We start from the raw sequence: 24,950 nt of genomic DNA on the forward strand, positions 1-24,950 counted from the left end.
CACATTTTAAAGATTTCTTTTTATTGCCATAGACGACTGACGTCGAGGCTGAAGTCTACCCTTCAAATAATTACCAAAATTGTTCTGAAGTTATCCTATATGCGGGGACTGTCGCACACACGGGGAGATCTACCCGTTCCCGTGACCCCGGTTCTGGGTCAGGATGATACTCGCTGGGTGGAACGGGACCGGATATAACGGGCCAGAGATATTTCAGCAGAACCATTTTTTTTTTTTTTTTTTGGGGGGGGGGTCCTTAGTCTACCGCAATCGTGTACGAGCTAGATATGTAAGTAATTGGAGGGATTTTTTTTTCTGATACCAAGTCTACATTGGCGGAAAACGCCCTGAAAGACTTATTGGGTTTAACCCATTCGCCACGGAAGGGTTTCGAGTCCTCGCTGGGAGAGAAGCAATGGTGGAGGATTCTTTTGAGAGTCCAAGGTTGACTCATTCAAGGAAGGACTCGAAGAAGGAACTCCAAGGGCGTCATAACTCCCTCTTCGTCTTTGGGAAAGTGTTAAAAGAAGGTGAGGAGGCTACGACAGGAGGCGCTGAGTAGCTGCGGTCGAACGTCACCTTTGCCCTATTATGCGATTGGAACCCTGGAGGCAGGTATTAGTCACTTCTGGGAATCGGAGAGGAGTGCAGGAGTCGAACCCACATGTGCATAGTATATTAGATTTTTTTTTTGTTATGTGTTTATGAACGTAACTCAGTTGATGGGAGTGGGGGTGGGTGTATGCCTTGGCTGGCTACCCCTCTTATAAGAGGGAAGAAGTCTTGGTATATAGTTATATAGACAGATAGCTCAGTAATTAAGATATTCCTCATTAATGTCCAAAGTTTTCCCTTCCCAATTCAGTTCTGAAAATCGCTTCGGGTTAAGCTGTAAATAATTTAGATGAAATGGTATCGCCTTGTTGTACTCGATCTTGAGTTTTTATGCATCTTTATGTAGTCGAATGATAAAAGTATCTTTCTCTAAAAGTCACAGATCCCCTTCTATAGGCTTATGTTGTTGTTGTTGCTGTTGTTGTTGTTGTTGTGAATGTTATCATTGTTGTTACTGTTGTTGTTGTTAATATTGTTGCTGCTGCTGCTGGATACCCCAAGATGTGATGTGGTTGTAATTTCAAAATTACGACGGAAACTGTGCTTCCGCTAGACTACCTCCGCCCTATATATGTTGTTATTATGATGTACCGTCATGTAATGATCCCGAACCATCAAACGCATTACGATATGCATGGACTCCATGCAAAACCACAAAATAATTCTGGGTGGAGTTGGTATGTGAAGAAAACGGCAAAATAACATTTCGCTGACGTGTGTAAGTTCTAAAAAAAATGGAAAGTAAGTGAGCTGGTATTTTTTTTTTTTTGTAAAGCCACAGTATATACGTTTATGGAAACTACATTCAAGTTATGTTTGTATATAACGAATGTTATCATGACATATGTTGCATGTTTAGCCTATAGGACCTTGTAACTGTATGTACTTACCGTACATAAACTGTATGTGCATGTCTGTAAATAATTTGTCATTTTATAACAAACTTTATCGTGCTAGATTGGATCGAAATGTTCGTACACATTTGAACTATGAGTGTGCGGCTCTTTCGTGTGTGTATACACAGTTATGATCTATGTGTAATATCCATGCAGTCATCTTTGTTCAAGGCCTTTGACCACGTACATACATAATTGAGTCATCTGTGTACACCCTGGACATTGTATAGGTATACACGTACATATAGTGTGTATTGAATACTAATCATGTATGTGCTCGATTGAGGTTTTAGACTCAATGTTGAATGTTTATTGGGTGTTGACATGCATCACTTGAAGGGCGTATGTACGAGTATGCACCATTGAAGATGCTAATTTTGTTTAAGTTAGGACTTAGCACAGTATATATACCTATGTACCGCTATTTTGCAGCTCATAAACATTGCAAGACATGAAAACAATCCCCAACCATCACTTTCTCTCTCTCTCTCTCTCTCTCTCTCTCTCTCTCTCTCTCTCTCTCTCTCTCTCTCTCTCTCTCTCTCTCTCTCTCTCTCTCTCTCTCTTTGCTCTCTCTCTATCTATCTACCTCTCTGTCTGTCTTTCTGTCCCTCAGCTCTATGCTTACATCACTAGTACAGCTCCGTACATACAAGCGTCCCAGTAGTTTTTGCATTGACCATTGTAATATCACGGTGGTAAAAATGAAATAGTATTATGTATAAAGTCCATCTGTAAATATCACAGAACAATTGTGTATGCATGTGACTGTGTGTGTGTGTGTGTGTGTTTGTGTGTGTGTGTGTGTGTGAGTGTAAGAATATGCTCATTGTGTGGCTGAAAATATATTCTTTGTGTTGTGGGAGTTCCCACGTGCGTGTGTCTCTTTGCACTTACATAGCTATATTCATTAAATATTAGATTATGCTCTGTATATCCTATTTCTATATAACTGAACGCGGGAGATACACCAATGACATAAGAACATAAGAACGAGACTGCAGGAGACCATAAGGCCTACACAAGGCAGTTCCATGTCCCTTACCATGATCTGTCATCCTTATCCATCACGCGTAAATGTTTTTTTCGCCTTTTTTCTTTTTTGTGTACGACTACAAATGTTAGCTTTTGTGTAGGTGCGCTCCACAAAAAAACCTAATGCTATGTGACATCACCCAAAGACCCGTAAAATTAACATTTGTATCATCACAGAGATAACGAATGACAGATGTCCCAGCGACAACATATATCTAGCTTGTGTTCACTAACACCTGATATAATAATGGGCTTGATTCATAGCATAAGCACTGATGTCGTGGGGAGCTGTCCTTGAACAATGACGACGTCTTTTTTTTTTTTTTTTTTTTTTTTTAGTGCCCCTTTGATGTAATCAGATTTGAGTGTTAATTACCAACCGTTTATTACTTATGAGTAATTTATGTTACCGAGAAAAATCCTGCATCATCTTTTCTACAGCCCTCATAGAGCGAAAGTACTCCGACATATACTCTCGAAGACTCCAATGTCTTTGTGAGACATTTGAAACTTGGAGAACGGCGCCTTGGAACGCGAGATGACGACGTCATAAGGTCGAATGGGTGACGTTGTGGGACGAGAGTTCTGACGTCAAAAGCGACGTCACTTGTGGGAGGTGGAGGGGTGGGTGGGGGAGTGGGGGGGGAGTTCCCCGGGCCACAATGAACCACGTCATCCGTCGCCTTGAGCAGCCCTTGACAGCAACATTCTCTTCCATGTTTTCTTTTTCCTCTCTTCCTCTTCCTCTTCTTCCTCCTCTTCCTCCTCCTCTTCTTCCTCCTCTTCCTCTTCCTCTTCTTCCTCCTCCTCCTCTTCTTCTTACTCCTCTTCCTCTTCCTCCTCCTTTTGCTTTCGTATTCGTCTCTCGTGTTTCCATTCTCACTCCCCCTTGGAGCGTTGTTCTTCAAGTATGCCCTTGTCTCCCCTCCTCTCCTCTTCCATTCCCTTCATTCTTCTCCCCTCCACTCCCTTCCTTCCTTCCTTCCTTCCTTCCTTCTTTCCTTTCCCTCACCCTCTCCCCTTCTCTCTCCTCCACTGCCCATCCCCTCCTCTCCTCTTCCATTTCCTTCCTTCTCCTCTTCCTCTCCTCTCCTTTCCTTCCCCTCACCCTTTCCCCTTCTGTCTCTCTTCCTTCCCCTTCCTGCTCTCCCTTCCCTTCCTTCCCATCACTCTCTCCCCTTCCTTCTTCTCCTCCCCTTCCCTCCCCTCCCATTTTTTCCTACCTTCTCTCTTTCCTCTCCCTCTCCCTTCATTCCCCTCACCCTCTCCCCTTCTTTCCCCCTTGCCTCCCCTTCTCCCTTCTCCTCCCTTCCCTTCCACTCCCCTTCCATCTCCTCTCCCATCCACTCCCCTTCGATCTCCTCCTCTCCCCTCCCCTTCCATGTCCTCCTCTCTCCGCCCCTTTCCTCCCTTCCCTTTCTTCTCATCACCCTCTCCTCTTCTTTCTCTCTTCCCTCCCATTCCTCCTCACCATACCCTCCCCTCCCTTCCCCATCCTTTTCCTTCCTTCTCTCTTTCCTCTCCCTCTCCCTTCCTTCCCCTCACCCTTTCCTCTTCTTTCTTCCCTCCCATCCCCTCCGCTCCCTTCCCTCTTCCCAGCTCTTTCTCGTCCTTCCACATGGTTTGGTGAGGAGGACCGTTTTGTGATTTGCCCTAAAATTTGCCGCGCCGCCCTGGACAACCGGGTGTCACTCAGGCCTGGACGTGCAAGCGTCCGTCCAGACGCGTCACGTCACGTCACGTCACGTCTCAGGGCCGGCGGAGGGTGGCGCTCGATGTCATGACCAAATGTGTCATTTGCTCGCCTCAAGGCCGAGCTCCACCTCGTGACGTCATTGACCTCGATGCTCGAGCAGGGTCAGCTTTATGACGTCACTTCCGTCTGTCACATCGAGGCTGAGATTCGTCTACCGTGTGACGTCACTTAGGGCCAATTCGCGGTCGTGTTGACGGTAGTGCCCCCTTCCACGTTAATTTCCATCCCTTCTATTCTCCCCCCACCCCACCCCACCCTCTTCTCTCTCCTTTTTCTTTCGTCTCCCATTTTCCCTTCCCTGTCGTCCCCTCCTTTCATTTCCTTTCCGACAGTGACACTTTCAGAGACGCCATTTGTGAAAGGAAGGCTATGAAGTAGTTTAATGTTCTCATTGACGTAGCCTACACACACACACACACACACACACACACACACACACACACACACACACACACACACGCACACACACACACACACACACACACACACACACACATATATATATATATATATATATATATATATATGTGTGTGTGTGTGTGTGTGTGTGTGTGTGTGTGTGTGTATGTGTGTGTGCGTGTGTATTGTATAACGTATAGTGTATAGATAACTAGGAAAATCCCCACATCCTGTTGTCCCTCTAACTGGGATTTTCAAACTCTATCGTCAGTAAGGACAGGTCGACCAAACACACACACACACACACACACACACACACACACACACACACACACACACACACACACACACACACACACACACACACACACACACACACACACACACACACACACACACACACACACACACACACACACACACACACACACACACACACACACACACACACACACACACACACACACACACACACACAGGCGTCAATCATCCCCGTACTTTAAGTCCTTCTCGCCACCGCGCGTGTACTTTCTCTGTAGTACACACGTGTGGCTCATTTCTCTCCAGTTCGTCCACCTTCACGTGGAACTACCTCAAGTTCGAAAGACTAGACAACGTGGTGAAGGAGTCCTGGCGGGTTTATGCGTATATGTCAGTGGGTGGCGGATCCAGGGGGAAGCTGAGGGGGCTGAAGACCCCCTAACCCCCAAATTTGTTCTTTAATAACCTCATTGTAGAGGTCGAGAAACCTGCCACGTGTACACAGGTACATGGCAGAAAGTAGTATTAGTGGCACTATATTCAACACATTGAGGTTAAATCTTTAAAATGTAAGATTATTACTTTTGCCCAATATTCTGAGAAAACTAAAGTGAGAACATACACTTCAGTTTATATTCAAAATCATCGTATTTGTGCTACAGAGTACATCTCTTTAAAAGAGTCACCTATATTTACAAAATTCAGATTAGCCCCCCCCTCCAAAGCGTCATCTACATTTACAAAAATCAGGTTAGCAACCCCCCCCCCAAATTTTTATCCTGGATCCGCCACTGGTATATGTAAATGTGTATGTATATATGTATATGCATATGTGCATGTATACATGTAAATGTATATGTATATTTGTATATGTGTATGTACATGTATATATGTACAGGGTATATGTATGTATATTATAGAGTGAAGTCATGATACCCGGCATAGTGCATTGTCACGGCACAATATCGTGATTCCCGGGTGCCTAACGCTCCGATACAAAGAAAATACTTTAATCATCTTCAGCTTTCGGAAGAAGACGAGAGGGCCGGAATATCGAACCACGAGATGAAGTGGAGTTGGTTTCGGGTGAGCGAGTATGTGATTCATAAAACATCAACATGGCCACGCGCTCCAGCTCTCACGATAAGTATGCTTATCTAGTTATGCCCAACAGGACGACTAGGGTAAGACTCGTCGGGTCCCGTCTTTGGACACGTCAGCCCTTTTTGTTATTCTGATGCTCTGTGTACCGAGTGAGGGGCTTTTAATTTAGTCAAGAGTATGGGTTAATCGAGGTTATTCTAAACCCCTTTGTTAGGGGGCTTGTGTGGCATTAACTTGAATAAAATCATTGATGTGTGCCGCCAAGCCAAATTGGTTAGCAAGGTCCAGAAGTTGATTTTATCTCGTAATTTGTTATCAAATTCGAATTACGAAAGCGAACTACACTCTTCCTTTTCGCGGCACTTTAGCTTTTTTTTTTTTATTCATATTTTCTTTTTCGTCCCCTTTGCCACCGATGATGGGCTACAAACATGGATAAGATACCCCGGTGGCAGACAGAACAATATAAAAATTGCCAAACTGTACAGAAGGGATTTAAGGTAAATACGTGACTCTTCATGTTAGCAATGATTGTTGTAAGTTGTTTATCCACCCATAGTTTTTATACAAACTTGTTTCTCTCTCTCTCTCTCTCTCTCTCTCTCTCTCTCTATCTATCTATCTATCTTCTTTCCAGCAGTGTTGTTCCCAGTATCCAATCTCTGGTGATGAACCTTACGTGGAGAGCAGGAAATAAAAGTAATTGGAAAGGATATAGAATAAAAGCTACATCATCATTACTATAATGAAATTGTGGTGCATAGATACACAAACACACACACACACATAAAAGATTCAAACTTACACACGCAAAATATGTACATAGGTGTATACACAGAGCTAATCAATCCGACCACAGTCACACAAACGCAGGATCCCCAGGAAGCTCCAACTGAGTTGGGAGACAGTTGTGGAGATGCGGAAGTGATGAATTGCGTGCAAGATGGACGTACGGAGCCAATGCATCATGGTGGCTACACAATCCCACTAAGTCCAGGCCGCCATCACACCGCCAAAAGAATCTTAGAGATAGAGAGAGCAAGAGAGAGAGAGAGAGAGAGAGAGAGAGAGAGAGAGAGAGAGAGAAAGAGGGCGGGTGGGAGAGAGAGTGCGTGCCGAGTAGTAACGGTGTAACAACATTGGAATCTCAAAAAAATCTGAGGATTATCAGTAACATATAAGGGTTGGAACATCACCCTTTTGGTTGCAAGGCCTAAGCTTATTGAGTCCTGCGTTGGACATCGCATCCAGACATGGATCGAACTCTCAACTTAAAGATTTCTGGAATGCTTCTTACGAACCTCTTTGTTTGCATCATCTCATTCTCTCGTGGTCGCACGTGTCGATTTTTCGCCATGGGCCGTCCACGACACGACGTCGTGCTCTTAAATAACTGTGGGTGTCTATGGTCGTTTTCATACGTAGTCGTGGTCGTGATGTGTAGAAGCGCCCATGTCCACCCATGGTTATATGAAAGCACGACGTCGTGTCGTGGACGGCACCGCCTAAAAGTCGATACGTATAAAATGAGCCTTAGTCAGCGAGCCCCGGTCGTCGAGTTCCTTGTGGTGCTTTGTCTCATTGACAAAGCACGCGGAGTGTTCTTGTACTATGTGCGGTTGAGTGCTAGGCAAGTATGTAGCCAGACTCGATGCCATGCAAGGGATGGTGAGGACATTTGATGGTGCAGGTGAGAGAAGAGAGAGAGAGAGAGAGAGAGAGAGGGGGAGAGGAGGGGTGGGATAGTGCAACCACTGCAATGAAAGTTTCACTTTGTTAGCTATTGGTCTGAAACGAGAAGAGTTTCCACTGCCCTTCACCACCACAGTGACCACGTCAATTCTCATGCGCGAAATGAAGCACACACAGTTGACATTCTGCGCAGTGCAAGCAGTGCATAGTTCAAGCACTGCGCAGTGCAAGTCGCGCTAGGACCAGCTGGCCGCGGGGAAAGAACGACGCACCAGATGTTACGTCACATGACGCCATGTGTGACGTCACGCTGACGTAGAAGAGGAGATAGGTTGTATTGGAATTGCAATTATCTCTTAAAAGTAGTTGTCTCTGGCCGTGAGGGGTTTGGGGGGAGACACCTGGAGGCGTAGACGCTGTCATGCAGGACTTCTTTGGGTCATGCACTGGTTGAGCACAAACAACTGCAAGGAAGTTTCTTGCAAAGAAAGAGCATACCGACAGGTGACTGAATTACGATATCGTCATGCACCAGTTAGTTTCCTGGAAAGAAACTCAAGAGAGTGGAGAGGCAAGATCCAGGCGTTGGGGGGAGGGTGGGGAAGGTGGTGGTGGTGGCAAGTTCCAATGTATAACAAATAGCTTCACCACGGTAGGAGACGTACTGTGTGTCGCAAAAGCTAGGAGCCGCGTATAAGGACCCGAAGTAACTCTTTCAATTGCAAGGTTGCAATTGGCTGTAAGCTGGCAAGGGCCGAAGTTCTGCGCGAGACAGAGGGGGTAACTGCGTCTTTAGATTTAGTGTGATGTGTGTTTTAATTGTTGTTTATGAGGGAGCTTATGCGTGTATGCAAGTGCATATATGGATAATCTGTATCTGTGTACGAGCATACGGGTGTTGATGTTCGCATTTTTACAGTCGGCTGTGTTTGTATTTGTTCGTAATAAGGGTTACAAAATGTTTGTAATATGTAGGTGTGTATAAACATGATTTGTGTGTATGTGTGTGTGTGTGTGTGTGTGTGTGTGTGTGTGTGTGTGTGTGTATGTGTGTACGTCTTTCGTGTATCATGATTTTTTATTTTGTTTGAGTATGCGTGTTCTCCTTTGAATGTGCATGTCATCCATGTATTAGAGAGAGAGAGAGAGAGAGAGAGAGAGAGGGGGAAGGAGGAAGGGAGAGAGAGCGTCTGCATGTTCATCTGTACGTGTGTTCTGCAGTCTAAAGAACGCGCCCCTGTGCGCATGCGCGCTTCAAGCAGGCAAGCAAGCACAGGCGACGCGCTTTAGGTCTCCGTGTGCAGCTGAACTGGCAGCTCCCTCGTGGCGCGCGTGAGCCGCAGTTGAACGCGGGCAGCTGTTCCGAGTAGCCGTGGATTGAAGCTCACCTGGCGGTAGCCGGGGGCTTGGAGTCGGGTTCTGGGCTATCTCTCTGGGACAAGTGATCTTCGCTTTATGTTCATGGTTTATGTGTAATGCACACGTTTTCTGTTTATGGCCTGTAATGTTATACTGACATAAAACTACGCACGCGCGCGCACACACACACACAGATAGAGAGAGAAGGGGGGAGGGAGAGGGGCATACACTCGAGAGGGAGCTCACTCCTTTCTTCTTACCTCGTCATGTACCGAAGAAAATCTCTCTTCACTTGAGAAGTCGGTTAGAGGACGACCTGAAAGTGCTCCTCCATTTAATTGTCAGAGGATTTGTCACGAGACTGAGAATAACTTCACCTTTACAGTGAAAAGAATCTTGCATCACAAGAAGGAATAAAAAAAAAAGTTATGGAAATGGTGATAGTAATAATATAAGATGATAGTAGTACCCGTTGACATAATAATAGTAATAGCATCAATGGTGAAGACACAGCAACGGAATTAATTGTTATGAATAAAATAGAAGCTGCTAGTGTCAGTTTTAAAGACTAGGCCAGTTGAGCGGCCCAGTACACCGCCTTTGTGACGTCATGGCGGAGGAGTACTTGTGGATTTGGGCCTTGGGCCGGGAGCCCACAAGGCCGTCTGGCAAGTGTGGTAGGAAGGATAACGGCCTTGGAGATCCTTAGGTCGTTGGCAGGCGCTCGCGCGCGCCCGCGCTCGCACATGCACGCACACACACACACACACACACACACACACACACACACACACACACACACACACACACACACACACACACACACACACACACACACACACACACACACACACACACACACACACACACACACACACACACAAACTAGATGCTGAAAGATACAAAGACGGGTTACTACGAGCATAGCTCCCCTTCCCGTATAATACAACTAGGTAAATATAAACACGCGCGCGCACACACACACGCACGCACACACACACACACACACACACACACACACACACACACACACACACAACTCGTGGCGCAGTTGGTAGAGTTCCTGGCTGCCACTACGGCGGTCCGGGTTTGAATCCCGCCCAGGGCTGAAATAATGTCAGTACCGCTGCGCTGCGAGTCGTTACTCAAACTCTCATGGGCGGGGAGTTGGATGTGTGTGCGTGTAAGGTCACAGCATTGCCCATAGATCGGTCATATATGAGCTCTGAGTTCTCTTCCGGGAGTGAAATAGCTGTCGATCACTAGTCCAACACGTGATCCAAGACCATGATGAATCACACACACACACACACACACACAGAATGACATAGGGCATTCCTAACTGATCATATAAGTAATCTTGTTTACATGACCGATTGAACAATTTGTCCCCTTTTCCTTTCATGTTAATAAGCTAAGATGATTAGAATTGAATGCTGGATGTTTTATCTACTTTTGTCTGTGTCTTAGCACTTCCTTGTGTATGTGTGCCAATACGTTATTTAACCACAATTTTTTATGTGATTCACCTTGGTCTTTGGAAGAGAGCTCAGAGCTCGTATGACCGATTTATGGGTAATGCTATACCTTACACGCACACACACCCAACTCCCCGCCCACGAGAGTTGGAGTAACGACTCGAAGCGCACTACTCCAACTCGTGGGCGGGGAGTTATGTGTGTGTGTGTGTGCACGCAAGTTCGCGTGGTAGTCATTTTCTCGTCAGGGATAATATGTACAAGTTCTTTCGCATTACAGGCGTTGTGGCTTTGTGCATGATTTGTGCATTTTATAATGGCTGTGCGTTTTTACATTGTCACTGGTAATTCTGAATGTGTGCATTTGTGTGAGCACTCCGGGTGTGTGTGTGTGTGTTTTTGGTGTGTGTGTGTGTGTGTGTGTGTGGGTGGGTAGGTGGGTGCTTACGGTGTGGGATATCCTGTTCGCGGTTCTCCGCCTCGTCTGAATAGGTTTCTCATCAGAAAGCTCTCCGGTTCATCTTTACTCATTTACTCACTTGGCTGTGATCTGTATGGCCGTACAGTCTCGCACTCAAGTACTGTTACCCTCATGATATTTATTCTATCATTTATTCATTTATTCATTTATCTATTGTTCGTGTTTATGTTTTGTTTGTCATTTGCGTATTTGTTTAATATTTGCTTGTGTATTTGGTAGACGAGGGAATTACTAAAGGCTGAAGAAAACGGTGGTTTTGGTCCGCTAGTATCCCATTTTCTTCCAAGTGGACATCTCAAGTGGCGCTTTGGTTTCTATCTTGCCACCTGGATCCAAATCCGACTCCGGTGACTGCCACTTGCCTTGGCAGTCCTACAACACAGGGTTAGGGTACTGGGTGTTGGGGGAAGGGTTAGGTCCGGTAATTTCCGGGGCCAGTAGCCGAGAAGTGAGAGGGGATAGGCTTATGCTGGAGGGTTGAAGGAGGTTAGGGAGAGGGTGATGGGAGAGCAAGAGGTGTCTTATGTTAACGTAGCATTGTATGTACATCACAACATACGCCACTGAAAGGATTCCCCCATCACGTGCGTGCCGGCTGTGAGGTACAGGGAGTGGGGAGAGGGGAGAGGGAAAGGAGCGATGTAGGTGAGGAGAGGGAGATGGGGGAGAGAGGGAGGAATGGATTAGAGAAAGAAAGGAGGATGAAAAAATGGGAGTGATAGAAGATGTATTTGCTTATTTATTTATTTATTTATTTTATTTATTTATTTGTTTATTTTAATTTATTCGTTTTACGTGTTGTTGTATAATGTTTAAGTCTTGTACATCATTTTTCAACCCACAATACGTCTACAGCTTGATGATATATATTTTGCCCTATTCTCATCAACGGGTGAAGACTTACGTTCGTGAGGTCCCGTCTGTATGACTCCATAGATCTAACATGACTCTGAATGACGTTGTATGTTGTGTGCGTGTGTGTGTGTGTGCTGTATATATTTATTCTGTCTAATAAGTAAAACCTTGCTTTCCTGCATGTATCTCTGTGTAGACGTGATAGTTTGTTAATACGTTTGCGTGTGTGATTGTGTGCACACTCAAACGATTATATTTGAATATCTCCTTTAAATCGTATACGTATGTGTGTATGGTTTCGGTCGGATACACTGAATTTCGTTCATGTTGATGCCTTGCATCCAATTTGATCTCATTAATGGTTAAACAATAATGGATATTGGATATATGCACGGCTGTATGCTGGAGAATTGTGGCGTATCATATGTTGGTTCTGGAAAATATATTGCCCTGTATACGAGCCCTTGATTACAATGTAGGCATCTGTGGGTAAATGTGGGATAAGAGGGGAATAGCCTTTAGAGGTGGAGGAGGTGGTGGAGGAGGAGGGGAGGTGGTGGTGGAGGAGGAGGGGGAGGAGGAGGGGAGGATGTGGTGGAGGATGAGGGGAAGGAGGTGGTGGAGGAGCATAACACGGTGAAGGTACTAAATACAATACAAACGAAAAGGAGATCTTGAAGAATGCGAACAATATTTGAAGGAGAGAAATGGAGATGAAGAAGAAGAATATTAAGAGGAGTAGCTGTGGGGAGGTAAGTTGTGAGGGAGTGTGGAAGGGATGGTAAGACGTGGGGAGGATGGAGGAGTGAGGGTTTAAGATGTGGAGGGGAGGAGGAGAGGCGAGGAGGGGGACGGGACGCGTGCTGCTGGAGTCACGGGGGGAGCACACCGCGCGCACGTGACTATTCTCTTGCCCCCTCAGCTGAGCCTTTGCCCCTCAAGAGGCCTTGCCCCCACCACCACCACTTCCACCCTCCCTCTGAAGTCTCTACCCTTCGGGGTCTCCCGTTCTCACGTTTCTCACTCACTGAAGTTCATTCCTTGTGTGCATAGCAGTCTTCGTCCTTCTGGTGGTTTCTGACCCCCTTTGCGAGGTCGGTGGTGCAGACTCCATTGGACAAAATTTTCATTTTCATTCCTTCCCTGACCTACAACATGCCATGTGTTACCCGTTGTTATGATTATGAAGTTCGATACTCTTAAGAACGCGTGTACGCGCGCGCGCACACACACACACACACACACACACACACACACACACACACACACACACACACACACACACACACACATACACACACACACGTATTTACACTTTCTGACTTGCGCTTTCCAGTGCGTTTTGTGACTTGACCGGGAGCGGACATCAATGTAAACACTCCAATGGTAGACTTAAGGTGACTTAAAGAGGAGGAGGAGGAGGAGGTAGAGAGCTTAAACCCGGAGTGCGAAGGCCGCAACCAGAGACTGACCTCGCCCTCGACTCACGTAGCTCCTCCTCGCGATTTTGTAGGTCAAGACGCGAGGGTTAGCCGTCTGTCTGTGTGTGCGTGCACTCGCGAGCAAAATTCTTCTTTTGAAACCCCAGAATTGTCACTGTATGTTCTTAAGAAGCTTGGGTCTGCTGGTGATCGTAGAGGAGGAGGTGGGAGGGTATGGAGGGGGGTGAGGCCTAGGTGGTTCTCGACCTAAGGGTGACCTTGTGCAAGACTAGGAGGCTCGTCTGCGTTCGTGTGCCAATGTAGAAGGGTAAGGGAAGGAAAAGAACAAGGAGGAGGAGGAGGAGGAGGAGGGGGAGGTGATGCATGACAGTAGTGAATTCATTTTCTCCCTCTTCCCTTCTCTACTTTCCCTCGCCGACGCTTCTCTCTCTCTCTCTCTCTCTCTCTCTCTCTCTCTCTCTCTCTCTCTCTCTCTCTCTCTCTCTCTCTCTCTCTCTCTCTCTCTCTCTCTCTCTCTCTCTCTCTCTCTCTCTCTCTATCTCTCTCTCTCTCTCTCTTTCTCTGTCTCTCTCACTCTTCCCTCTTCCCTCTTTGTTTCACCTCTTCCAACCTCACTGTTCTTTCTCTTTTACTCTTTACGTAAACAAGGATTTCTGAAAAAAAGGAAATGGAGTTTAAGAGGCGGAAGTACTATGTCCGCGAAAGGAGACTAACAGGTAATCAAGTAGGTCTTCGCGGAAGAAGCATCATAGGAAGAGAGTGGGAGGGAGGGAGGAGGAGGGGGAGGAGAAGTAGGAAGGGACTGTGCATTTGTGATGGGAATCCCCCAAGGAGTGGGAGCCCTCTAAGGTGAAGAGGTGATGGGAGTCTCCTAAGGTGATGAGTAGATTTTGGAAGACGGTCGAAGACGTTCGTGGATAGTTCGATATTATCTTGAGGATAGTTCGTGATGAGCTAAGGATTGTTCTGGCTGAGGAACCTTGGGGCTTGTGGATAATAGGCTGAGGGTGAGGTCCACGTTAGGTGTAGGGTGGAACACGGGGACAAAGAGAAACAAAGAGAAGTGGGGTCTGTTGCGTCGATCGAGGGAGAGAGAGAGAGAGAGAGAGAGAGAGAGAGAGAGAGAGAAGGGCGGCGGAGGATGGAAAGGAGCCAGCGAAAGCAAGAGCGACGGGAACTTCAGCTTTAACTTAGCCACGTGATTGTAGGTCTGGTGGCAAGGTTGTGGCATCGTGGTGGTGGAGGCATACTGATGTGGTTGTGGTAGGGTGGGGAAGGAGATCGTAGGCCATGTGGTAGGGTTGTTGTCCGTAGTTGCTTGTGTGGTATCATTGGAGCGGTTGTAAACAAAAGTGTAGTAATTACCGTGGGTTGTTAAAGGTGAGTTTCTCGATGGAACTGTTCACTGGGTCACGCCCCAAGAAATAATGTGTTGTGGTTGTTGTCTTATTTTGTGGTTATGAGGTTTGTGAGTGACTGAAATATGGCAGCCAACCTACCATAGTGATGGAAGAGATGGTGAGAGAGTCGGTGTCTACCACCATACAGAAATTAACAAACGCAAAATTCACGCTTGCACTCAAAGTGACAACAAGTGCCCGTGCAACGGTTGTAACAAATACCTCATTACTTAAGCGTTAGCGTCAGCTGTTAAGTGATAGGATTGTAACCTGTGAAGATAAAGGAAAGTGATGTGTTATGTGATGATAATAGTGGTCGTCTTTTAGTGAGGGCCGTCACCACAGCAACGCCGTGGGTGTGTTCGCCTGTTCTTCGTCAGATTCCAAGGTTGTTCTTCTGGAGGGGCGTTGCTATGGCGGAAGCGTAAGTGGCCACGTGACGCATGGTTACGTCCCAGAGAGAGAGAGAGAGAGAAAGAAAGAGAGAAGAGAGACGTGACGCCAAGTAATGTCTTAGAGAATGGTAGATAAAAAGGGAAAAAGATAGAGAAGAGAGACGTGACACTAAGTAATGTCTTAGAGAATGATAAATAAAGGAATAAAAAGAAAGAAAGCGCGAGAGAGGGGGGTGCTGACGCTATGCTGTCTTAGAGAATGATAGAGAGAAAGGGTGATAGATAGATAGAGATAGAGAGAGATAAGAAGACCGAGAGACGTGAGGCTGGCTTACGTCAGAGAAAGAGAGAGAGAGAGAGGGAAAGAGGATGGACATGAAGAAATTCTGAGCCAGTAAAAGAGAGATAAGGAGAGAGTCCAAAGAGGAGGAGGAGGAGGTGGGGGGAGGGGAGATGAGACGAATAAGCCAAATAGTTAGTCTTTATTGCCAAACTTTAGTCTCACATCAACGACTGACATTTGCAGGTTTGAGCAACAGCAATAATTGTCTCCTTTTCTTTCCCTTTCTCATTCTTTCGTATTAATTCCCCTTCTCCCATTCCGCTTGTAATTCTGTTGTTTCTTCTGTTAATGTTTTGTCATTGTGTGTGTGCGTGTGTGTGTGTGCGTGCGTGTGTGTGTGTGCGTGCGTGTGTGTGTGTGTGTGTGTGTGTGTGTGTGTGTGTGTGTGTGTGTGCATACGTGCTCGTCGCGATAGGTTCAGGATTTGAGAATCTGCCCGGCATTGTCGACAACCATCGACGGCCAAGACTGAAACTCGTCACTCTCTTCCCCCCCCCCTCCCCCCCCGGCGACAGTCAAAATAAATAGGGAAATGTGCCACCCAGTACGGAAGGGGTTGTGAGGTGATGACTCATGCCCGAGGGTGCCACGGTAATGAATAAAATCGGCTGGAGTCAACCAGAAAAAAAAATATTTTTGGTCATACTGTATGGTGGTTAAATACCCCTTTTCGTTGAAGAAGATTTTTTGATAATCTTCGAATCAAAATTTTGGTTTTCATACCTGGTGCAGCACTGTTCTCGCATATTTTATCCATATTTCTTAACGAGAGGAAGAATCCTGCCCCCCCACCCAAAGAAAAAATAATAAAGTGCTTTCGTACGAGGACCGCTCGTAAAGATAGAAAATAAAAATAAACCAATTAATTAAACTAATAAATAGATAAGTTAAAAGAACTAAGACGGTGTCTTCATTTATGAAAACCAAAAATTTGACTGGAAGACCACCCGAAGGCCTTCCGTAGAGACCAACACCTTGGAGACGAGGAACCTTTTGAAGGGAAAGGGTCTTACAAGATACGGTCTGGGCTGGAGAGCAGAAAGGGGGAGACTCAAGACCCCAAATAAAATAGCCTGGTACAGGGAGAGAGGGAAAGAGAGAGAGAGAGGGAAAGAGGGAAAGAGAGAGAGAGAGAGAGAGAGAGAGAGAGAGAGAGAAAGGGAGTCGAACTACTACCATATGAGTTCGAGGTTCTGGCATCTGCCGGCCAAGGAAAGCAACGGGGGAGCATCTTACCGGTGCCGGCCGGAGAAGACAGAGTCTAGTTAATGAAATTCAGAGATTTTAGCTGTTGCCCAGCCGTGGAAACCGTGGTCAGTGCCGCCTAGCGTAACCTTGCGAGAGAGAGAGAGAGAGAGAGAGAGAGAGAGAGAGAGAGAGAGAGAGAGAGAGAGAGAGAGAGAGGGGGGGGGGGTGCCCCAGTAGACGGCCAACAGCAGGAGCACGAGACCGGCGCAGGTAAACACGGCGAGGGGGGCAACATCGCGCCGCTTGGTACTGCGCTTGCCCCATCTTCTACTTCTCTTTTATCCTCCTCCTTCTCTTCTTCATCTTCTCCTCCTCCTTCTTCTCCTCCTCCTCCTCCTATTTCTCCTGTTCTTCATTTTCTCCTTCTTTTCCTCCTCCTTCTTTTGCTCGTCTTCATTTTGTCTCCTGTTTCTCTCTTCTTGTTCCAGCTCTTCTTTACCTTCCCTTTCCTTCTTCTACTCCTTTCCCTTTACCTCTCCGTTCTTACTCTTATTCTCATGCGGTTACAACAGCGGGAAGACGAGATAAGACGCAACGAAAGAGACGAGGAGGAGGAGGAGGAGGAGGATAGGAAGAGACGGGGAGGAGGCCGTAGGAAGCTTAAAGGGGTCCTATTGGAAGGACGCTGAGGCAAGCGACCTGCAGCAGCACGGGCGTGGACGATGTGTGTGTGCGTTTGTGTGTGTGTGTGTGTGTTTGTGCGTGTGTGCGTGCTTGTGTGTGTGTATGTACGTGCGTGTATGTGTGTGTGCGTGTATGAAGTCGGGATAACAGGGAGACGGTTTAAGACAAGAATTACATCTATGATTTGTGAACGTGTGTGTGTGTGTGTGTGTGTGTGTGTGTGTATGTGTATGTGTGTGTGTGTGAAGTTAGGATAAGGAGACGGCCTAAGACAAGAATTACATCTGTGATGAGCTTGTGAGTGTGCGCGCGTGCGTGGTTCTATGCCTCCATCGGTTGAGCATGGCTTTAAATTCATTTATGTTATTTGACTGGACCATTTTATTATCCAGACTATTCCACAAGTCAGCCTATCTGTGTGCGTGTATGTTTGTGTGTATTGTATGTATACGCACGTTAGTACCTACATGAGAGAGAGAGAGAGAGAGAGAGAGAGAGAGAGAGAGAGAGAGGCGGGTGGAGAAATGGAGGGTTTGGAGCTTGCAGAGATAGAGGAGAGGGAGAGAGAAGAATTAAATGTAGAAGAAGAAGAGGAGGAGGAGGTGGAGGAGGAGGAGGAGGAATAGACGACGAGGAAGAGGAAGAGGAAGAAAGCTGGTATGCACCTTGTGAATATTCGTAAAGGTGATAGAAGAAGTTGACTCGCCGTGGTTGGATACGGAAAACCCCCAAGACCAAGCAGACGAACGCTGGACAACGAAGAGAAGAAGGAAGAAGAGGAGGAGAAGGGAAATAAAAGAGGAAGAGGAGGAATATGAACAGGGGGAGGAGGAAGAAACGGTAAAGGAGAATGTAAGGAGGAGGAGGAGGAGAAGGAGGAGGAAGAAGTAAAAGAGGAAGAGGAGGAATATGAACAGGGGAGGAGGATGAAACGGTAAAGGAGAATGTGAGGAGGAGGAGGAGGAAGTAAAGGAGAAAGAGGAGGAATATGACCATGAGGAAGAGGAAGAAACGGTTAATGACAATGTGAGGAGGAGGAGGAGGAGGAAGAAGAAGAATAGGAATATGAAATGGAAGAAGAGGAATAAACGGTAAAGGAGAATGTGAGGAGGAGGAAGAGAAGGAAGTAAAGGCGAAAGAGGAGGAACAGGAGGAGAACTTGGAAGAGATAAAGACGAGAGGGGAGACATTTTGGAATTAGGGAAGCGTGGAGAGGGGAGACATGAAGGATAGAGGCGCGCCGAGGGGAAACGTGGACAGAAGGGGCACGCGCGCGGGAGGAAGTAGAAATTAGAGAGGAAGCACAAAAGGAAGAGAAACGAAGAGGGGAGAATCTTGCAGGGAAGAGGAAGAGAAAGAGAGAGACAGAGAGAGAGAGATTAGGAGAAGAGAGGTGGAGGAGAAAGAGAGAGAAGACATGGAGAAAGAGAAATCAAGAGAGAAAGGGAGAGGGGAGGGGGAGAGAAGAGAGGTAGGTGGAGAAGGTGAAACAGAGAGAGAGAGAGAGAAAGAGAGAGAGAGGTGGGGGAGAAGAGAAATGAAGGAGAAACCGAGAGGGAGAGAGAGAAGAGCGGGGGAGAGAAGAGATGTGGAAAAGGAGAAATAGAGAAAGATGGAGAAGGAGAAACCGAAAGAGAGAGTGAGAGTGAGAGGAGGGGGAAGAGAGGAGTGGAGGAGGAGGAGGAAGAGGAGAAGACAACACCGAGGGGAGAGGGGAAGGAAGGAGACGTAGGTCTAGACAAAGACTTTCGGAGAAGAAAGAACAAAGGGGTGGGGATGGGGAGGAGAAGGAGTAGGAAATGGGAAGGCAATGGGAGAATAAGGGAACGCATGGAAAGGGGGAAGGAAAGGATGGGGGAGTGAACACAAAGCACAAGGGAAGGGAATGCAATATATTTTTTGTACACACACGCGCGCGCACTCACACACACACACACACACACACACACACACACACACACACACACTCAAGCACGCACGCGCCCGCACACACATTAACCATCGCTGTTGAGGTTGTCCTTCTTTAGTCATTGTTATTCTTTGTCGTTACCGCTATGGCGCCCCGTAATTGGTTTTCCTGTGCCTTCTTCTTGTCATCTCTAAGTCAGTGCTTTAAGGCAAGCACGGGAATGGGCCCTCAGAAGAGAGGAGGTGAGGACGAAACCAAGAAGAAGAGTGGATATAAAGAGCAAGAAAGGAAGAGGCAAAGGAGTAGAAACTGGAAGAAAAAGAGGAAGGGGGAGACCAGTAGAATAAAAGAGGCAAATATAGAGGAGGAAGAACAAGGGAAAGAGAGCAGAAATGAGGAGGAGGAGGAGGAGGGAGGGGAGGAGAAGGAAGTAGGAATGAGGAGGAGGAGGAGGAGGGGAAGTAAGTAGGAATGAGGGAGAGGAGGGGAAGGGAATAGGAATGAGGAGGAGGGAAAGGAGAGGAAGGAAGTAGGAATGAGGAGGAGGAGAGGAGGGGAAGGAAGTAGGAATGAGGAGGAGGAGAGGAGGGGAAGGGAGTAGGAATGAGGAGGAGGAGAATGGAGGAGGAGGAGGAAGGAAAGTGAGGGGAGGACAGTGGGCACCCAATGTTGCTTGGCGAGACACGTGATCCCCTTGTGTGAGCCGCACATTTTGCACGTGGGGGTGGGGGGTGGGGTGGGGGAGTCAGCAGCTCACCAGCTGACTCTCAGGGAGAGCTGAGTGGTACAGGTGTCCTGGTCGAATTATACAGAACCTTGCAGTTGTGCAGGTGTTTTGTATGTATGTGAATTTCCCTTTATGTTTGTGTGTGTTAAAGATAAGTAATAGCGTGTATCAAGCTGTGGGAAATCGATGATACGGGTGTTTGTCACGGTACGGAAATGAAATTAATCAAATCTTCATTCCATCATGTGCCTTCCGATACTGCTGTATACATTAATGACAAATAATCCGATTTTAGTCAAAGTAGCAAATGAATAACCGCATAATTCAGATAAAATATCTTGTTATAAGGAATGGCCTTTGGGAACCTTTCCTCCTGTTAGAATTAGATTTTATACTAGAAAACAACGGAGGAGTTTGAGTCCCAGGTCATCTCCCAGACCAAGGGCTAACTGATGACCTACAGTTGGCATTATGTCTCCGTCTGATGAAGAATGTTGGTCAGTTGTCCACGAATAGGTCTAATACATGTGGAAGCGAGGTCATGTATGGAGTATAATCTAAGGAGAGGATGGCAGTTCCATCCACGAGTGTAAGAGATGACAGGGAAATGCAGAAGTTGGCATCGTGTGTAGGTATCTGGTCATTTGCCCACCGGACATCCACATCTTCCGGAGTTTCTCGATTTTCTATAAACGCTTATGGTGAATGTTCCTTCCGAACCATCTACCCACACATCCAAAAATGGTATTCTATTATCAACGCTCCTCTCCACGGTGAATCGTAAGCAGGAGTTTTCTTCCACCTTTTTAAGTTGTTCAAGTTGTGCCTCTCCTCCTACATCCACGAAAATCTCGTCTACATATCTAAGATGCATTTTTTTGTTTCTGATTTAAAGTATAAAGGACGTAGTTCTCAACATGGCACATGTATGCCTGGGCAAATAAAAACGCCCAGGGGACTACCCATGCCAGCGCCATCAATCTGGAAATAAATTCTGCCTGAAGAGCATCTAAGGGGTGCTTCTTCAGTACAAACCCATAGCATTTTCTCGAAATGTAGTTGTTGAAAACCTGCTCCCAAAATTTACTTTCTGTGTGTGTGTGTGTGTGTGTGTGTGTGTGTGTGTGTGTGTGTGTGTGTGTGTGTGTGTATATATATATATATATACATACATACATATATAATTTCATACACACACACACACACACACACCAACCAGTATCCAGTACCTCCTATCTACTCACCCATCTATCTCTGAAACACATGTTACATTTCGTTAGGGCTATGTACATCGGTCGCTAACTACATTTTTTTTTCTTTGTAGGTTATGAGAAACTTGTGCCTTCAATAGCAGTCCCACTTTTAACAAGGTAAGTCTGAAGGAGTCTTTCATAAGGTATACCTGCACGGGCATAATATTAATTTAATCGCGTGAGATGATAAGTAGGAATTAATTGATTAGTAACGAGTGTATGATATTCGCTTAATGTCTGATAGCGTAAGGGTCATGGAAACAAACTGATAGTAGATTTATCCAGTCCTAATAGCTTCTGTGTCTTGCTGCATTGTTTCTCTCCCGGACAGTGGGCGGGGCCAGGGATGACCCCTCATCCACGAGGAGCTAAGGTAAAAGACGGTTGGGAGTGGGATGGATAGGGATGGATGTAGGATCTGGCTGGATACCTTGCTTATAAAGGAGAAAAAGTCTGTTAAATAGAGACAAATAACAAGACCGACTTTGGGGTTGGGTTCAGTGGTGTGGTAAGTACGTTACAGCCTCGTCAGTTTTTGGACATTGTCTACCACTGTGTATATTTGTCAATCCACCAATTCACACTGTACACTCCACTCAGTGTAAACAGTACTTTCAAACCTGTTAGATCATATTCGTAGGTAATGTTTCATTGACTTGTTTGTGTGTGTGTGTGTGTGCGCGCGCGCGCGCGCGTGTATATGTGTGTGTGTGTGTGTGTTAGTGCGTGCGCGCGTAGTCATTTGTAAACATGTTAGATTTGATCATTGTAGCCCACACTTATTGATATGGCGACTCGACTCCCATCATCCACTTCTCTTCTGTCTAGGAGAATCAAACTCCAGATTCTTCAATATATTTCTTCTGTTCTGGTATAGAATACAGCGCACTCTCCGAAGTTGTACCAAGAAATCCTCCGAGAGCACGTACACAAAATCCTACGTGAGCTTTGCAGTAACATAGTCATTTACTTAGTCCAATGATCTTTAACTTTATATTTAAGATCCTCCCCAAAGGGCGTGATCTTACATTCGTGAACTAATTTAATTTTCTCCACCAATCAGATTCTTTGTTTCAAGCCTTTACGGAAATATTGTTTACTTGGAATAATCTCGGATCTCTGCATAATTCTCACTTAGGTTACAAACGAATGCCATTTCAGCAATAAGTATATATTCGAGCTGAAAAGCGGACTCGGACAGCTCGCTCGGGTTGTTATTTACAAACAACCTACCTCTTTCTACCAGCCTCTTACACATGTGCATAATAGGGTATAGATAGGAAAGGCCATAGATAGATTTCTGTAAGTTTATTTTTTAATTGTAGAATAGGGACCCAATTAAAATAAAATCGTTTGAATTACTTTATTGCGATTTAAGATAAAATACAATAAACATAACGAGGACAACATTCGAAGTTTTTATCTTGTGATTGTTATTCACCTGACCAATTCCAGTGAAATTTCATTTTCTGTTTAATTTTATTTTATATTTTCTTTTACGTCATAATCACTTGTTTCTGTTGTAATTCTTGGGAGAAACAGACAGGATAGTCGGAGTTCACCTTAGTAATTAACGGACTATTGACCTTATATAATTTACCCGTTTCTGAGAAAGATACTTAGCTCTATGTTAATAATTGTACATGTGTGATGTTTTTCTTTTATGTGGAGCGAATTGTGCCCAGTACAAAGCTATTTTCAACGAGAACAGGTGAGCCAGACATACGGAAATGATAACTTTAACATCTGACAGCGTAAAACATTGTGTGTGTATGTGTGTGTGTGTGTGTGTGTGTGAGAGAGAGAGAGAGAGAGAGAGAGAGAGAGTGGGAAAGTGAAAAAGAAAAGAGAGAGAGAAAAGTAGAGAGAGATAGAAAAGTAGAAAGAGAGAGAGGGTAGTCGTGACATGGGTAGTTGCTAGTTATACTCAAAGGGCGTCTGTCGCCCTTGGCTCCTCCCGACTCCCGACGAAGGCCCCGGCGCCATTTGCCGGGAAAACGAAGTTGCATGACTTTGGGGCAGGTTCCCTGCTGCGGCGCCGTCGCCGTCGTTAACGTCTTCTGTTGTTGGGTGAGCGAAAGCCACAAGGACCACGTTCGCACCTCGGACGAACAAAGAGTTGACATGTCGTTCTCTCAACTGCGGTGCATTCCGCTTCCTCCTCCTACGCTTCTTCTTCGCGGCTCCTCCCTCCTCCTTCACTTCTTTACCCCTCTCTTCCTCCTCGTCCTCGCCCTTTTCTCTTTTGGAGTCGTCCTCCTCCTCCTCCTCCTCCTCATGACGCCTTCGTTGAGCTCGACGGAGAGACACCGCATCACGACCTTGGCGCTCGCCGTCGCCAAGTCGCCGTGAGCCAGACCGCGATCTCTTTGACGATCTTGACGTTCCTAAGGATCCGTCATCGTCACCGACAGTTCCCCCGGCAGGAAGGGTGTCCAGAGAATGCCGAGAGGTCCTGCCACGCCCTCGAGCTCCTCCTTCACTGGGCCTCCACCTCTGGCTGGAGGAGGAGGAGGAGGCCTCTGGACCACTGCCCCAGATCGTGGCGAATGACTTCTGTCTACGATCGGAGGGATCTTCCCACTGGGTCTCTGGATAATCCTCGTCGTCGTCGCCGTCGCCAGTGATGCTCAGGTCGGCCACCCTCACGTAACGAGAAACGTCATCTTCTGAAAAATAGAAAATAGGAAATGAGAATTATCTTAATGAACGTGTTTAATTCTCTCTGCGGAAGGACCCTGAACTGATAAAAATCGCCTGGCGACAAGAAAAAGGAACAAAGCGTCTGGTAATGGTATCCATGCGCGAGGCTTGTTAGCATCAGTTTCCTGTGGATTATATTATCTGGTGGTCATCTACGCACTCGACGTCAACAAGGACAGGCTTTCCACCTGTGCTCCGAACACAAACCTACTTTTGTGCCTATTGTAAAGCTACACACACACACACACACACACACACACACAACACACACACACACACACACACACACAAAATCATCTTCTTCACATATTCTTTCCTAAAACGTTTGCATACAAAAATTTAAACGTTTGATATGTTGTGCATAAATTGGTGCGTTCAGGCATTGCGCGGAAAGACCAAATTTCCCGACAGGGCCACGAGGGCCACGAGGCCACCTACGGACCGGAGTTGGACACCACTCAGGCCTAAGGTGCGGGCGCTCGAGTCGGGAATCTGAAATGGATATCGAAGCCCCAACTTTGGCTGGGCCCCACGAGCACACGCCCTTGGGTCCAGATTCCTGACATGTACCTACACGTACCTTGTAGTGCCCTCTGCACGACTCTCTCTTCCAGTGACACCAAGTGTGGATGTCTCTCAGGGAATTGTAGTGTCTTGCTACTGATGCGTCCGCACAGAATTGAACTGTGTATGCGACACACACACACACACACACACTACACGGCTTGCTGCCGTAGTGGTTAGCTACGAGGGCTGCTACGCTACAGATCAGAGTTCGCGCTCTGCTCAGGGTGTGAAAGCTTCGCAATAGTACAAACCGTTGTTGTCTCCCTTGCGCAATGGGATATGTGTGTGTGTGCGTGCGCGCGTGCGTGCGTATGTGTATGTGTGTGTGTGTGTGTGTGAGAGAGAGAGAGAGAGAGAGAGAGGGAGGGAGGGAGGGAGGGAGGGAGAGAGAAAGAGAGAGTGTGTAAG

At 46.4% G+C, this 24,950-nt stretch overlaps 2 protein-coding genes across 5 annotated transcripts in view; one reads left to right on the top strand and one right to left on the bottom strand.

Moving 5' to 3' along the window:
* The window catches only part of LOC143040729 (uncharacterized), a 316,050-nt gene that overhangs the window by 6,451 nt on the left and 284,649 nt on the right, over positions 1-24,950 (top strand). For all 4 annotated transcript variants that reach the window (XM_076212105.1, XM_076212102.1, XM_076212103.1 and 1 more), the window contains exon 2: positions 21,344-21,389. The gene's annotated coding sequence lies outside the window, so the exon portion shown is untranslated. The remainder of the gene's footprint in view (positions 1-21,343; positions 21,390-24,950) is intronic.
* Lsm11 (U6 snRNA-associated Sm-like protein LSm11) overlaps positions 22,232-24,950 on the bottom strand; it is a 41,735-nt gene continuing 39,016 nt past the window's right edge. The window contains exon 5 of the mRNA XM_076212106.1: positions 22,232-23,941. Coding sequence (XP_076068221.1) covers positions 23,190-23,941 — 752 coding nt within the window. The 3' untranslated portion in view covers positions 22,232-23,189. The remainder of the gene's footprint in view (positions 23,942-24,950) is intronic.

Source organism: Oratosquilla oratoria, chromosome 29 (assembly GCF_046742065.1).
Source record: "Oratosquilla oratoria isolate Oo_2021 chromosome 29, ASM4674206v1, whole genome shotgun sequence".
Taxonomy (NCBI): Eukaryota; Metazoa; Arthropoda; class Malacostraca; order Stomatopoda; family Squillidae; genus Oratosquilla; species Oratosquilla oratoria.